At 33.5% G+C, this 16,577-nt stretch overlaps 1 protein-coding gene across 1 annotated transcript; it reads left to right on the top strand.

Annotated features, from left to right (window-relative positions):
- Positions 1-14,772: 14,772 nt before the first annotated feature.
- Positions 14,773-16,009, top strand: LOC124357899 (fatty acid-binding protein, muscle-like). Its single transcript, XM_046810011.1, has one exon. The coding sequence runs from the start codon at positions 14,837-14,839 to the stop codon at positions 15,311-15,313; it is 477 nt and encodes a 158-aa protein (XP_046665967.1). The 5' UTR covers positions 14,773-14,836; the 3' UTR covers positions 15,314-16,009.
- The last annotated feature ends 568 nt before the right edge of the window (positions 16,010-16,577 follow it).

Genomic DNA, 16,577 nt, shown 5'->3' with positions numbered 1-16,577 from the left:
TAGAATGGACATATTCTACTAGTATCGCAGTGAATATGTTATAAACGTATTCTGTAGCTAGAAACGTATCATAGTGTAACACATTGAGTATGGTTGGCACAGCTTACTTCTATTTCGACTGTTGTAGAATGGACATATTCTACTAGTATCGCAATGAATATGTTATAAACGTATTCTGTAGCTAGAAACGTATCATAGTTTAACACATTGAGTATGGTTGGCACAGCTTACTTCTATTTTGACTGTTGTAGAATGGACATATTCTACTAGTATCGCAATGAATATGTTATAAACGTATTCTGTAGCTAGAAACGTATCATAGTTTAACACATTGAGTATGGTTGGCACAGCTTACTTCTATTTTGACTGTTGTAGAATGGACATATTCTACTAGTATCGCAGTGAATATGTTATAAACGTATTCTGTAGTTAGAAACGTATCATAGTTTAACAAACTTATCATAATTTAACACATTGACTGCGGTGGACGCAGCCTACTTCTATTCACAACAGCAGGAAATTCTTGAATAGGCTACCACAAGAACAGCAACACAAGAGAGGCTCCTTCCTGAAAGCAGCGTTGAAGAAATGGCTATTGGACAGACCTTTCTATTCTTTCGAGGAATTCCTACAAGGAACATTCCAGAACTGACCCAGCCACCTCAGAATAAAAGGCCATTGTAATTGTTTAAAATGTTGACACCATTTGTAATCTTGATGATTATAAATAAAGATAATTCTGAGTATGATTCTAATTCCAACTGTCATAGAGTGGGTACCTTTATGTTCAATAAGTCTAAAAAAATTTCCTCTCAAGCAAGGGCTCTTCCAATTCACTTCAGTCTTGGATGAATGGAGTGTTCTGCCACACGTGTTTTGCTAACTCTTCATTGCACAATCTTAGATTTACAAGAACGTAACCAGGACAACATTTTGGGGGAGTCCAGACAATTGATATTTTCCCATAGTGGTCAGAGAATAAGGCCCCATTTTGTTCCTTAAAAATGTCTTGACCCGTTTCTTTCTTTAGAACAATCTTTCAGCAGTGCATGTCAGTAATACTGAATTATTTAAATAATAATAATCGTTTACTAAAAAAAAAACTGAAAAATTGAAAATTTAGGGGGGTGGTCCGGACCCCTTGTATCCCTAACTGGCTACGTCCTTGTAGACTTAAGATCCTAATTTTCTTGTTTTTATTCAGCATATCCAAAAATTAATTTTGGTATTTTTTTCAAATTTGTACCGTTTTTTTCTTAAAGTTAGTTTATTACAAGACATGAGTAAATAACAATATGTGGTGTTTTTATGACTGTCCATATAACTGGATTTGCTTTACCCGATGTAGATAGAAGGTAACACAGGTGCAGTTGCAAGTAACACATGTATACTGGTAAGTAACACTCATACATGTACATTGGAAGGTTGTGGAGGAGCCTCATTACCATCAGATAATAAGTTTTATTTTTCACATTGACTGTGAGGTTTCTCTGAATTCTATTCTTTGTGTCAATATGAAGGATTGGGTGAACATTCAAATACCTCACTCACAAGCTCCTTATCAAACTTTTTTATGTGAGGTAACCTTGTGACGCTTTTAAGATTTGTACCATTAGTTACATGCAAAAACAATAGTAAAAGGTTAACCTTACACTAGTATTCTAAACCATGAGGTATCAGTCAGAGACTTGAGAAAATACCTAATAAGTCCAGACTGGGGAGGGTTTTCCCACTCTGATTGTTGCATTGTATTGGAAAGGTACCACCAAGACCATGTTCTTTGGTGAGGCAAACCAGTTAGTGAGTGATACCTTGTATCATCCTAGAGATTGAAGCATTTCTGTGCTGGACTTGAGTCGTGAAGGGAGGAATAAGAAAATATTCTCTCGACTTAACCTTCTAAAATGACCAACCCAAAAAGGCCTACCATCGAGTTGTTTCCTTAGAAAGTTGACAACATTGCTTAAGTAATGCGATTTTTTCAACTTTCAAAAGATGCCAACTGGTTTCTTTTGTGGTATATGTTGTCTTTCTCAATCAACACATTTGGGATTCTTTTGTAGAGAACCCCTGCCCCTATTATAAAACATTCCGTGAAATGTTGGAACCATAACTTTTTCTTTTTTAAAGGATCCTTTAAATAAACTAATTTTGTTTAGTCATTCAAATAAAAGAAAAGCATGAATTTTTAATTTTGTTGTTATTTTGCTATAAATAAACAAGGGACAGGGTGTTAAATATGCCCATTTAAATTCAACTACACACAATGTTGAAAAGAAACGTCAAAATTATACTAATTTCAATTCTTACGCTAGAATAATTGGATTTATTTTGAATTGAGAAGTTAAATTTCGTCACGTATATCAGCAATCTGCCGACATGTACTCATCTAAACATTAAGAAAAACCAATTAATTAAAAACTTTTACTAATAGATAACACAGTACCTATTGAGTTTAGTCCCATATAGTTTAGTAATCAATAACAGACCTCCTGACATGATTAGACGAGTACAACACAAAAAAAGTATTTTGAAGCTTATTTATGTAAAGAGGAATACCTATTGAGTTTAGTCCCATATATCCATTGTTAATATCAATAACAGACCTCCTGACATGATTAGACGAGTACAACACAAAAAAGTATTTTGAAGCTTATTTATGTAAAGAGGGAATACCTATTGAGTTTAGTCCCATATATCCATTGTTAATATCAATAACAGACCTCCTGACATGATTAGACGAGTACAACACAAAAAAAGTATTTTGAAGCTTATTTATGTAAAGAGGGAATACCTATTGAGTTTAGTCCCATATATCCATTGTTAATATCAATAACAGACCTCCTGACATGATTAGACGAGTACAACACAAAAAAAGTATTTTGAAGCTTATTTATGTAAAGAGGGAATACCTATTGAGTTTAGTCCCATATATCCATTGTTAATATCAATAACAGACCTCCTGACATGATTAGACGAGTACAACACAAAAAAAAGTATTTTGAAGCTTATTTATGTAAAGAGGGAATACCTATTGAGTTTAGTCCCATATATCCATTGTTAATATCAATAACAGACCTCCTGACATGATTAGACGAGTACAACACAAAAAAAGTATTTTGAAGCTTATTTATGTAAAGAGGGAATACCTATTGAGTTTAGTCCCATATATCCATTGTTAATATCAATAACAGACCTCCTGACATGATTAGACGAGTACAACACAAAAAAAGTATTTTGAAGCTTATTTATGTAAAGAGGGAATACCTATTGAGTTTAGTCCCATATATCCATTGTTAATATCAATAACAGACCTCCTGACATGATTAGACGAGTACAACACAAAAAAAAGTATTTTGAAGCTTATTTATGTAAAGAGGGAATACCTATTGAGTTTAGTCCCATATATCCATTGTTAATATCAATAACAGACCTCCTGACATGATTAGACGAGTACAACACAAAAAAAGTATTTTGAAGCTTATTTATGTAAAGAGGGAATACCTATTGAGTTTAGTCCCATATATCCATATATCCATTGTTAATATCAATAACAGACCTCCTGACATGATTAGACGAGTACAACACAAAAAAAGTATTTTGAAGCTTATTATTTATGTAAAGAGGGAATACCTATTGAGTTTAGTCCCATATATCCATTGTTAATATCAATAACAGACCTCCTGACATGATTAGACGAGTACAACACAAAAAAAAGTATTTTGAAGCTTATTTATGTAAAGAGGGAATACCTATTGAGTTTAGTCCCATATATCCATTGTTAATATCAATAACAGACCTCCTGACATGATTAGACGAGTACAACACAAAAAAAAGTATTTTGAAGCTTATTTATGTAAAGAGGGAATGAAGTAATCGAAATTTTTACGTTAAAATTACGTAATTGTGAATAAAACTTACTATAAACACAATTATAAAATTGCATTTAACAAACGTGTAGTGTTGTTTTTTTTTTGTTGAAAAATAATCGGTGGGTTCATAAAGCAATGCTTTAAAGAGTGAAATTATGTAAAACTTTTATGAAACCGGTTAAGAATAACGGCAGGGCGACCGTTTGAAATTAACATTGTATGTATCGGACTAAACGCAATAGGTACTGCGCCGTTTTAATAAGTACACAATATTATGTCGAGAAAGAGATAAATCGAGTATTCCTTTAAGATGAGGTGTGTTCATTCTTAACATAGTATTTAACAAAAAAACAAACACTTTTATTTGTTAAAAGTGGGTAAAATTAATTTTAACCTGTTCGTTCCATTAAGTAGTTTTGACTAAACTATAGTGGTTCCACACCAACATGTTTGTTATTAAAAGAATGTTATTGTTGTTAATTATTCCAAGTACTTCAGCTTATCTCCTGGCTGTTACTGATTACTTTGTTGCAAATGCATTTAATTTATTGTTGTTAAGTTTATAAACTGCACAGTATTTTATGAAGCCTATGTAATGGGAACCTTGAAAATAAAAAATATTACAGTATTGTATAGACTGATTGCCACATAAATAGCCAACTAGGTGCATAAACATAAGTAGAAACCAAAGAAGAAAAATTACTACTCTTCTTGAAGGAGGTTTTAATAATTGATCATGTTTACCTACGATATAAAATGTACCAAATTTATTGTTTTATCTCCACTGTGTAATTATTTGCAAGTAGGTTGATTTACAAAACATAAATAAATAAGATTTACTGTTAATTATTATGAAAAACTACTATAATCATGCTCATTCGGACATGTACAGCGAGTATGCCGCCACTCATCGTTAAAAATAAACCAGACTTACTGTTCATTCACATACGAGTAGAATGAGACAGTATGAGAATAATGTAGGATCAACTAAAAGGTATTAGGCTTACTTTCACGTATTTTTAAATAATAAAATTCAGTACCTACTTTGGTATTGTTCGGAAGCCACTATTTTCGGAAGAGTTTTTCTTTTCGAGGACGTAAGAAAAAGTACGTTATTATAAAGAACGAAATTTATTTTACTTATTGTGAAAATTACATTACATTATAACGATCGGTTCTTGTGTTCTGCCTTCCAAAAGGAAACGATTTCGGCGAAAGGAGGCCACTCTTTCCCTGTTATTACGCGTTATGATTAGGTTATCTTAATGTGTTATTAGTAGTATCAAAGTTATAGATAACCTCTATGATCTGAGCTTGACTTTAGGTACTGTCTCGAGGGATGTTTTCTTTTCTCGTCTTAGTGCGGGGGAAGGCGCCATCGAACCCCAACACCAAGATGTTTCTATTTTATTCCCCAATGTTCAGCATTAAAGGAGCAATTTGGTACTTCTCGATACATAGTTACAGAACTACACCTGGCACTTATCTAATTCTTGTTTGGACCTGATAAACAAATCAGCAGTGTTTATCTTTAACAGAACTGTTCGGAAATAAAACAAAACGGCTTATCTTCCTTATCGAGATGCAGCCGTTATCTGTGGACAAAATATACCCCTCTCTAGTGTTATTTCTACACCAAGCAATAGAAGTGATCCCAAATAATTGTGTGCATTGTAATTTGCAATTTAATTATACTAAATTTAGAAATACATTGCTTATCTTGTTATTAGTAATAAACCTAGCAAATTTTGGATAATTATTTTAAAATAATTTAAAATGACCCCTATTTAGGAATTTTAAAAGTTTAAGTGATTATTCATTAATTAAGATTTTGACGCAGTTTTTAATGTGCGAGATTAAAAATTTATTTTGCAGTTATCTTATGAATGAACTTGCCGATTCCGATAAAAGTTATTTATAGCACCAACCATTCATATATATACTTGTGTTGGACATGCTCCGCCAGTCAGTTTTGGTGGGGGGGGGGGTTCGAAGTGAAGACAAAGCCGTCTCGCAAACACTCCTATGGCGACAGCCAGACGCTGATTTTAGACCCCTGCAGAGAGGGTCTATTATTTTGTCCAGGGCACAATTAGCAGTGCAGCCCTTTATCGATCGGCCAACTTCCGTAGTCGATTCTACGGGTGCTTTTACCTGTACGATATCGGCATTGATTCCTTTTGTTGGCTGAGCCCAACGATGTCTACTGGATATATCGAGAACGAATTGGTCAGAACATTTTTTCAAAGCTTCATTTCTACAAAGGCAGGATCGAGTTCCATGATGTACATGACCTTCCATGGGATAGTTCCATGATGTAGTACATGTCCCTCCATGGGATAGTTCCATGATGTGCATGTCCCTCCTTGGGATAGTTCCATGATGCAGTACATGTCCCTCCATAGGATAGTTCCATGATGTACATGTCCCTCCATGGGATAGTTCCATGATGCAGTACATGTCCCTCCATGGGATAGTTCCATGATGTACATGTCCCTCCATGGGATAGTTCCATGATGTAGTACATGTCCCTCCATGGGATAGTTCCATGATGTACATGTCCCTCCATGGGATAGTTCCATGATGCAGTACATGTCCCTCCATGGGATAGTTCCATGATGTAGTACATGTCCCTCCATGGGATAGTTCCATGATGTACATGTCCCTCCATGGGATAGTTCCATGATGTAGTACATGTCCCTCCATGGGATAGTTCCATGATGTACATGTCCCTCCATGGGATAGTTCCATGATGCAGTACATGTCCCTCCATGGGATAGTTCCATGATGTACATGTCCCTCCATGGGATAGTTCCATGATGCAGTACATGTCCCTCCATGGGATAGTTCCATGATGTAGTACATGTCCCTCCATGGGATAGTTCCATGATGTACATGTCCCTCCATGGGATAGTTCCATGATGTAGTACATGTCCCTCCATGGGATAGTTCCATGATGTACATGTCCCTCCATGGGATAGTTCCATGATGTAGTACATGTCCCTCCATGGGATAGTTCCATGATGTACATGTCCCTCCTTGGGATAGTTCCATGATGTACATGTCCCTCGATGGGATAGTTCTATGATGTACATGTCCCTCCTTGGGATAGTTCCTCCTTCTATCCTTGGCTGAACTGTTCATGCTTCTGTATAACTCAGCATGGACGAATTTCTCTTACAAGATCAGAAATAAACCCAGGATTCCGTAATTTTACTGGCCTAGGGTTCAATTAAGTTTTCAATGCGTGTGATTTATAAGACGTAATAAATAATGTGGGTGGAGGAGAGTTAAAGCAAGTTTTGCTCTAATATTGGTTTTGCATTAATGAATATGCTTGAATTCGGACACACGATTCATTTAAGTCTGTTTGGCTAACGTGTACAACATATTCGGATGAATGTTAAATTCTAATGGCCCCTTCTTAGTCCCTTAAAAATGTATATTTTAATTCTACTTCAAAATATCAATAGAAAAATACTGAAAAAAGTACTGAATACTAATGGGCCATCTCCACTTTAGCACAATAACAACAATGTTAAACCTCTTAAGTCTTAAATTTTGGATTATGGGGTACGATTCATTTTATTGATATAACTAATATGTACCCAAATATAATTTCTTATATTTAAATGTTAAGTATGAGACTTTTTTAACATTATCTTAAAAATGTGTCGTCACATAATTCTAAAACCAAAGTTAAGTAAAATAAAATTTTTAAACCAAGATAACCGCCATGCGTCATTAAGACGGCTAAAGTAACTTGACTACACCTCGCTGCAATCCTAATCCTAATCCTAATATTATAAATGCGAAAGTAAGTTTGTTTGTTACGCTTTCACGCTAAAACTATTCAACCTGCTGTATTAACATTTTTTACATGGACATTCCTAAGTTCCCTAGAATGAACTTATTCTTATTTTGTAAATCCTTTCGGGCTAAGCCCAACTGGTTTTGAAGTAACGAAATACCCCATCTCGGTAATTTCTGCAATATTAATTGAATGAGCCTGTCAGCTGTTCTGTGTAAACATTGTTTATTATTTTCAATATTTGTTTCCGTTTATAGTGAGTAAAGTTTTTAATAAGTAATCATAATTTTAACGCCGTTTTAGATTTCAGCGATTAAGTAAGTACTAATCTAACCTAGAAGATGCCCTAAAACACCAGAAGGTCAGAATTTAGCTGCGAAGACTCCCTCGAAGCAGTCGGCAAGAACTATGCTAGATGAAAGTTCACTGGACTGTTCATTTGAACTAATGTACCAATTCCAGTTCTAACATTTATAAAATATTAAAAAAAGTGTACTATAAATTTAAAGACATGAAACCCGTCTTAGTTTTCCTTTAACATAATAAGGTTTCTTTTATCTGTGTTACATAATTTTTGATCGGGAAACAAACAAACAAAACAGTGGAACAAAAGATACCAAACACGAATTAAATTACAATGGCCACAATTATAAACTTTTTGTCGTATTATCTTGATTGTGAAAACAAGGCGTCGGAAATATAGTTCACTCCAACCAGCAGTGGTTATGAACGTGCAGCGCCTACTAAATTGCATGCAAAGCAGCGGGTAACTACTAGCAGTGATTATATAAGTGAAAATGTTGTCTAACTTTTACTACACAATTAAAAACAGTTATTAAACCTTTCTAAACTGCCCTTGACATAAGTAGGCTTCTCAGAGCTGTGTATGCATATATATTTTCTTGTTCGGGAGAGAGGCAAAATCAGCTTTGGAATAAAAAATACTAATACCGAAGTTGTTAAAATGACCATAAATATATATTTTAACACATTTTTTGATCGTGGGAAGAAGACAAACTTAACATTGGCGTCGGCAATATAATTTACTCGAACCAGAAATGCTCATGCAGGTGCAAAACCTGCGAAGCCGCGGGTAACTGCTAGTGCTCTATAATGGAGAAAGCTAAATAAAATCCTTGTCCTTAGTCTTGAGAATTCGAGTAGGGCTTAGCCTAAGTAGGGTCAGGATTACAAACTAACGACGTAGGGTTGGGTTTGATCCTCTGTGGTAGGATTAAAGCAGACCTGTGTGGAAATGCGGAAAAGGAAACCCTAGCTATTAATATCTCCTTCACTTAGTACTAATGGGATACGATACGATAAACTCCGGTTTAACTTTTATCCAGTTTCTTGCTGTATTTAGCCTTTTATAGGTCTTAAATTTTCATAAATAATTTCAAATGGAAGTGGTATTTTTCATTAAACATCAAAACATTCTTATATCATGCAGAGTATTACGATGTCAATTTGGCTCCATTAAGCAATTCGAAACTTGTAGTAAAAAATCTATAAGAAAACCCCTTTATTATTTATTTTATTAAATTCTGTCTCTCCCCCTGAGAATGTTGATATATAATGTATATATAATATTTCATGTATAGTCTATTTTCATTTCAAAACATTTTTAACCACTTCTTTAACGTCTTACTTTTTCTTTTCCCCCAAATGTCTACAAGCCACATGATCAGATATTGTATTGTTACGTCGGTGAAAACAAGGTCTCTGCTTTGTAACAACTGCTTCCAAAACATACGGTATTGTTGTTTTTGTGAGATTAGTTATGCTTACCCAAAACTTGTGAGTAGTGTCTTTTGTCTGTGTGACTTTTAAAGCTTTGACTTTTAAAGCCTAGAACTGAAAAGAATGGCTAGAGCAAAGTTTAAAGGCATCAGATTAACTACTGTACTAGTGGTTACTAATATTTGATATTTTATATATATATATATATATATATATATATATATATATATATATATATATATATATATATATATACTGATTTGATATTTAAGTTCAAATTCAGAAGACATATTACCTTGTGAGATTGGAGGTAACTGTGTAGGTGGTCTAAAAGAAATGGACCAAAATGGGGTCTTGAATGCCAACAGAGCAGCTTGGAGTGTTAAAAGAACAAAAGAAAACTTAAAGGAAATGCTAAAATAAAAAAGGAATACAAGGAAGAAGAAACATCTGCTGGGTATGGTCCTGGACTATTATAGGGGCCTACACTCATTCGATTGCTGTTATCGAACAATTCGATATACTATCCCACTTCGATATGTAAAAATCACATACAATAACCGCAACAAGAAGAATCTCGTACATTACAATTTTAGAAACGTACATGTAACAATAACATTACAAAAATAACTATGGCCTAGCTTTAGATATCAACTTACAATACAATACAATATTATAACTTGCTCAGCTTGATATCAACGAGTAACCGCTTTTGTGAAATGGAGGAAAGAATTGTCCCCATGGGTTGGTTGCCAGGAGCCAAATCCAGATGTTGAAGCCACTTCAACAGCCACTTGTAGGAAATATCTCACACATTGTCCTCATACTCATCGCTATTTTCAAAGTTTACAAATTTTACTTATTACTGTTTATTTTTTACATTAAAATTACTATAACTAATAAGTTCAAATCATATGCTAGTTAAATCAATTGTGATATCGAATTATTCCTTCGGATAAAAACAATCGAATCATTCGATAATAGCAATTGAATAACGAGTGTAGGCCGCTTATTAAAGTCTACCCCTATTATAGGGTGACAACAAGACTTTTTTGCGCTTATTGAAAAATCACTTTTCCTGACATTCACGTACACTTTTTTTTACTAAATCTCTTACTCTATCAGTCTGAAACTTTTTCCTGTTGTGTATAGATTTATACCCGACAACGTTAACTACCTTTTATTGGATATAAGGAAATTAGTTTACAACAATATTGATGTACCTAAATATTCACGTTAAAATTTTGAGCATTTTTTATAAATATATTTATATTATATTTATAAGTAAACATTCCTAAAAATATATATAAATAGACAGTTAACGAAATTTTACATCTGTAAACATAACGGTTTCTTTCTCTAAGTGTACCAGAACATCGTGTTTTTAACATAAGCAGTATAGGGACTACAAGGTTTTTACTGCTGATACAAGCAAGCTAGATTTCCATAACTATTGAGATATTTCTACATTTCTAGTAATTTTAAATAAAATTGCTCACTTTTAGGTTTTCAATTGAACACGACTTTTTAACGTATGGCGTATTTAATGATTCCGTGTGAATAACAGACATCGGATTGAAACTATTTGTTTACCCATTAACACAGGAATGTTCCGAGATAATGTTTAATATGGTTTTTTATGTTGGTATTATTGATAATCCGTTTAAACAATTTCACACTCACGTATTTCTTGGATTAGTAAGTGAGTGTTAATAGTTCTTAAAGTATAGGTAAATATAATGTGTTGCTTGTTGTTATTTATATTACAAATTATGCACTAGCATACGCGTTCAACAACTAAAAATATAAATACCCCGGATTCAGACACTCTATTATTCAATATTGTTAAATTTATGAATTTCGGAAAGGATAAACCTCGCATAAGTCTACCTACTCCTTGTATGCCTGTGACTAAATAGGATAAGAATTTCGAATTCTTTGTTAACTGATTGTTATTGACGATGGAAGGTTTGAAAGGATAACAGGAATTTGGCTATTTACCAATCGTTATATGTTACAATATGTATATCACTACGTTGCGAGGTGTGCAGACAATTCATACATTATAGGAGTACTAGCAGTTTCCCGCGGCTTCGCACGCAATTTCCCGTTGAAAACAGTACACTATATTCACTTATTCTTTTTCTATCACATTCTAAACATTGCTGAGATAACTGACAGTCGTTCCTTCGTGAGCCTCTTGGGCGCATTATGAAGGTATGTATCATATTCCTGCCTCTATCTTTCGTGGTTTTTGCTAGGTGTTGATAAGTTATTCAGAACAGTTACTGTATACGGATGAATCTCGGTAAACTAATTAGGTTATAAAGAATCACATTCGATCTGTTAAAATTAATTTTCTGTCTAAGATATTTCCAGTATTATTTTAGGAGTGTGCCTTCAAGAAAATGTATCAAAGAAACCAAGGTTCGATCATAAAGTGTCTTCTTTCGGTTCTTTTCATCGATGTAACCAAATTCGATTACCTTATGTGCAAACATTCACGGACTTGTATAATGAGGTTGTTTTCATAATAGCGTTTAATAGTATTTTCTTTGAATTAAATAGTTCATTGATCATTGATGCAATCTGAATTTAAAAACACTACTGATCAAGCACTTTACAATAAAAATGTTTTAAATTTTAAATGTAAACAAATGTTTCTGTCTCTTTGATGAACTTCAGCTGAAAGTATTAACAGCAGCTGTTAAGTATCAGTTCGCTTTGTATTACGTGTCGTAGCGCAGTCTGTCGGATCCAATATAAAACACACCAACATCAACGACAATTTATAATTAAAAAATTAATGAAATAAACTATTAAAATTGGACCAAATACCTCTCTAAAATTATGCCTATGTTACTTCCAGGAACGTGTAGAATCACTGTACAAAATTTCACGATGTTTCGTGCATTGGTTCCAGAGTTATAACGGAACATACAAACAAACATTCGCATTTATATACATTTTGTGAGTGTAATAACATACATTTAAGTAGGATTGTTTAACTTTCCTGAATGATTATAGCTAAAATTAATTGGACAAGACTGGATGTTTGAATATAGGATAACTCACCCTGGAAACTCTTTAAAAAAGTGCTACTCCTTAGTAGAGACAAACACGTTTCATTGTGAAAATGGGTTTTCTAACCATTATTTTTCCGTATTTGTATTTTTCCAATCTATTTTATATTTCAAGAATGTATTAAGCCACTCTTCTGAAATTCTACGATAGCCAACAAAGCTTGTATGTAAACAGTTACGATTTTTTTTATGCTCCCAGTTTCGTTTTTTACGATATTTGGCACAACAATTTTATAAAAACCGTTAAAAAATTATTTTTTTGTAGCGAGGAAAAAATATGTAATTTATTATTAATCACTGTAATTCTTGATGTTTCCAATTCATTTCCCTACATTTTGCTTAACGATTTTTCACTTACGCCGAATTGCAACACTAATTTAATCCGTTTTAAAGTTGTTAACTTTTGAAGGAAAACGCAAGAGAAAAAATGGAAGGTAAAATGTCCATATAAAACATGTTCGTCTCGACCTAAGGAATAATTGAGAGAGTTATTAGACACCCTGTATATAACCGTCAGAGTTTCGCAGGAATTAGATGACGCAGCAGTTTGACCTATTTACGGTTGAAGGTAATTTTTAGTTGTCTGTATAACGCAGTGTCTTTACACAACAGTACCTTTATTTAAAATCCCGTTCCATGGATATTCATTTTTCTTAAGCTTCTAGTTAAAAATCAACATAAATCCTACCAAAGTTACTGGATTTACTTACGTACACACGTACTTAAAACTGAATACCTTTATGAACTTAAACACACATGCACAAACAATGTTGATTTAAAAACTAATATAGCAAAATATAATTTCAAAAAATGTTCTAGTCTTCTCATTCCTGTTGAAGAGTAACATTTATTTTACGATGAAATCGTACTAATTGAGAAGGTAAATCGCACAAAATTCTTAGAAATTTATATTGATAACAAGTCTAATTTTAAAGAAAGCGTCAATAATGTTTGTTCAAAAGTTTCTTGTGGCGTACTTACATTGAGAAATCTACGTAAATATTGTGCAACTGTATTAATATTGGCTTTATATACATATTCTCACTTATTACACGGTATTGCTATTTATGGACGTACTTATGAAAATGAGTTTTTCAGAGACTGCTTGTCTATACGAATCCTTAGAAAAATACAGTTGAGAAATTGTCTATACGAATACTTAGAAAAATACAGTTGAGAAATTCATGTAAATTGCTTTTAAAGAATTAGAATTTCTAACCTTGACTTGTCTGTATAGTTTAGAAACAATATTGCTTTCCAAATTTAAATGTAAATAATTTGAGGGAATAGATTACCAAGCAATGCATTAGCAATTTAATTTAATTAGAAGCATTAGCATTCTACATGGTGGATGAATGTATGGAGTATAACATTATATAGATAGCTAAATTCATTAACATTTTATAAGTTTTAAACATTTTAATCGTAAATTTATCTCCAATATTTTACTCAAGTTATATGTAATTTTATTTAATTTTTAATACAAGTATTAAGATATTAGCACAAAAACACGTTTTGTTTAAAAGATGTTTGTATTCAAAATTGACATTGACGACACAACTAATGTTGCTATATATATAATTACTTTTTTCTTACCAGTAAATGCTAATTTACCGTCACTAAAAGTAATGCGGTTTTTACTAGTGGAATAAAGTTTCAATACTCACTCATCTTTGTTGAAGTCCATAGTTAATATCAATATTTAAGCTTAATATTGTGAAAACATATATTTACATACGTCTTCCACAACTAGGAACGGCAATTTACTTATTTAATCAGCCTCATTATCAAATTCAATCTGAAACAATTATTCCCCAGTTAAATTTTTTTTTTAATGTCACTATTACATTATATGTTATCATGGTTTACGTCAGCCTGTTAGTATCAGTATAAAATTATAAGTAATATTGTTAAATGTTATAAATCGCTCGCTCATTTACTCAATTGAATATAATCAATTACAATTCTCTTAGGAGTGAACGAAACACTCGTATATAGAATACATTTACTGAATTGTAATTTATTTTTACAAAACAATAATTGTATAGCGTGTTATGGTGCGTAATTTGAGATCAAGCACTCGATTTATATTTATTTGGAAAAAGTAATAATTTTAAGATAGGAAACAAGTAGTCAGAATAAATCACTAAAGTCAAGAGGGGATATTTTGTCGTGGATGGTTTGCAGCCTTGAAGACGGACGGGCGGGTCAAAGGTATTAGTCCCGCAATTAGGGGGCAGGGGAGGGCAGCGTTTAAATACCGGAGGGGGACGGGAGAGGCCATTCAGTGGTCATCAGTCGCTCAGTGTGGAACTAACTCTCCGGTCAGTATGAAGATAGTCGCGGTGACGTTGTTGGCGGTCGTGGCCTGCGGGCTCGCTGTCGCGGGAGACGCAGAGGACCGGGCGGCTCTAGCCCCCGTCCTCAACAAGAAGTACAAGCTGGCGTCCAGCGAGAACTTCGAGGAAGTGATGGCCGCCCTGGGAGTCGGCTGGATCACCAGGAAGCTCGGTAACGCCGCTTCCCCCGTCATCGAGTTGACTGAGAACAACGGAGAATACAGCCTCACTTCCAAGTCCACCTTCAAGGATACCGACCTCCGCTTCAGGATCGGCCAGGAGTTCACCGAGGAGACCCCCGACGGCAGGATGGTCAAGTCCATCATCACCCAGAAGGGCAACGTCCTCACCCACGTCCAGACCGGAGTGAAGGTCACCACCATCGTCCGTACATTCACGCCGGAAGAGATCAAGATGGTCATCACGGTCGGAGACATCGTATCCACCCGTATCTACAAGCCTGAATAACCGCAGGTGACTTACTACACTGTTCCTTTCCCACTTTCATCATCGTATTTTCCCATCGGATCAAACAATAATGGTCTTTCAGTTACGATTTCCATGTTAATGTAAGGACATCACTCTTAATAATTTAAATATTGCGATTGAGGCCTTAAGAGCGAAAATTATTTGTCATATTTTCTGTAAATCCAGTATCATAAATTGTGTTTTAAATGTGAGCAATTTCCATCAGGATATTTGATTTAATATCGATCAATCATTCACAAAACTAATTTTAAGTAACTATATTTATTATTTATAACCTGACGTTGTCAATACACTTTAGCTGCTTGACAATATGTAAAGAAATAGTACTTAACTGTCAAATCTGTTATTTTAACGTAACGTTTACATTTTGCTGCTAGATAATCGAGTAATAACATACGAAATAAAATAAATAGATCTATTAAGTGTGACCAATTTCTAAATGTTATTAAAAAACTATTCTCACAATCGACCCAAGTATTTAATGTGTATTAACTATTTTTACGTATCTTAAAAATAGACGATTTGTGATTTTCGTAGACATGAAACCTGTGATTTAAACCACCGTTGTAGTAGATTCGTTCCAGTTTTTTTTACCAAACATTTTGTTTTAATTGCATTACAATTAAATATTATTTGTACTGATTTTTAATTACATTAAATTAGTTTTAGTATAAACAATGTGTATCATTCTCCTCTCTTATTTCACACTCCTAGTTAAATAAGATAGAACAAAACCATTAAGGGGGTATGAAGGGAAATTGATTTGAAAAAAGTAAAGAACGTGCTAAATATTAATATTATGGCTATTTAAACTCGTGTTTTTGAACTCTCTTACAAACATTTGGGCGTACTTTCGTAGCATATGACGAAAATAACTATTGGTAAATTTCTAACCATCAGTGTTATTGGAAATAACATTTTCTGTCTGAGTGTTGGTGTTTTTACCTGAATATTCTCAAATCACAAGCTATGTCACACTTTTCATTTTACATGGCAATGTTTTTTACGTTTTACTTACATGTTCAATTTATAAACATTTGAACTCGTTTTGTTGTAATTTCATGTAATTATCTTGCAATGTCCAGTCTTGTGCTAAAACGTTTAACACTGATTTTAAAATAGTGGCAGTGTCTTATGTGCAAAATTAGTATGTACAAATTATAATGTACAAGTTAAATGCTTGAAAACTTCCTAAAAATGATTAGCCTTTACTGTGTTAATACAAATTAAATTATAAAACTTA

Source organism: Homalodisca vitripennis, chromosome 3, assembly GCF_021130785.1.
Source record: "Homalodisca vitripennis isolate AUS2020 chromosome 3, UT_GWSS_2.1, whole genome shotgun sequence".
Taxonomy (NCBI): Eukaryota; Metazoa; Arthropoda; class Insecta; order Hemiptera; family Cicadellidae; genus Homalodisca; species Homalodisca vitripennis.
The sequence above is the reverse complement of the archived record's forward strand: the minus strand, read 5'-3'. Positions and strand labels throughout refer to the sequence as shown.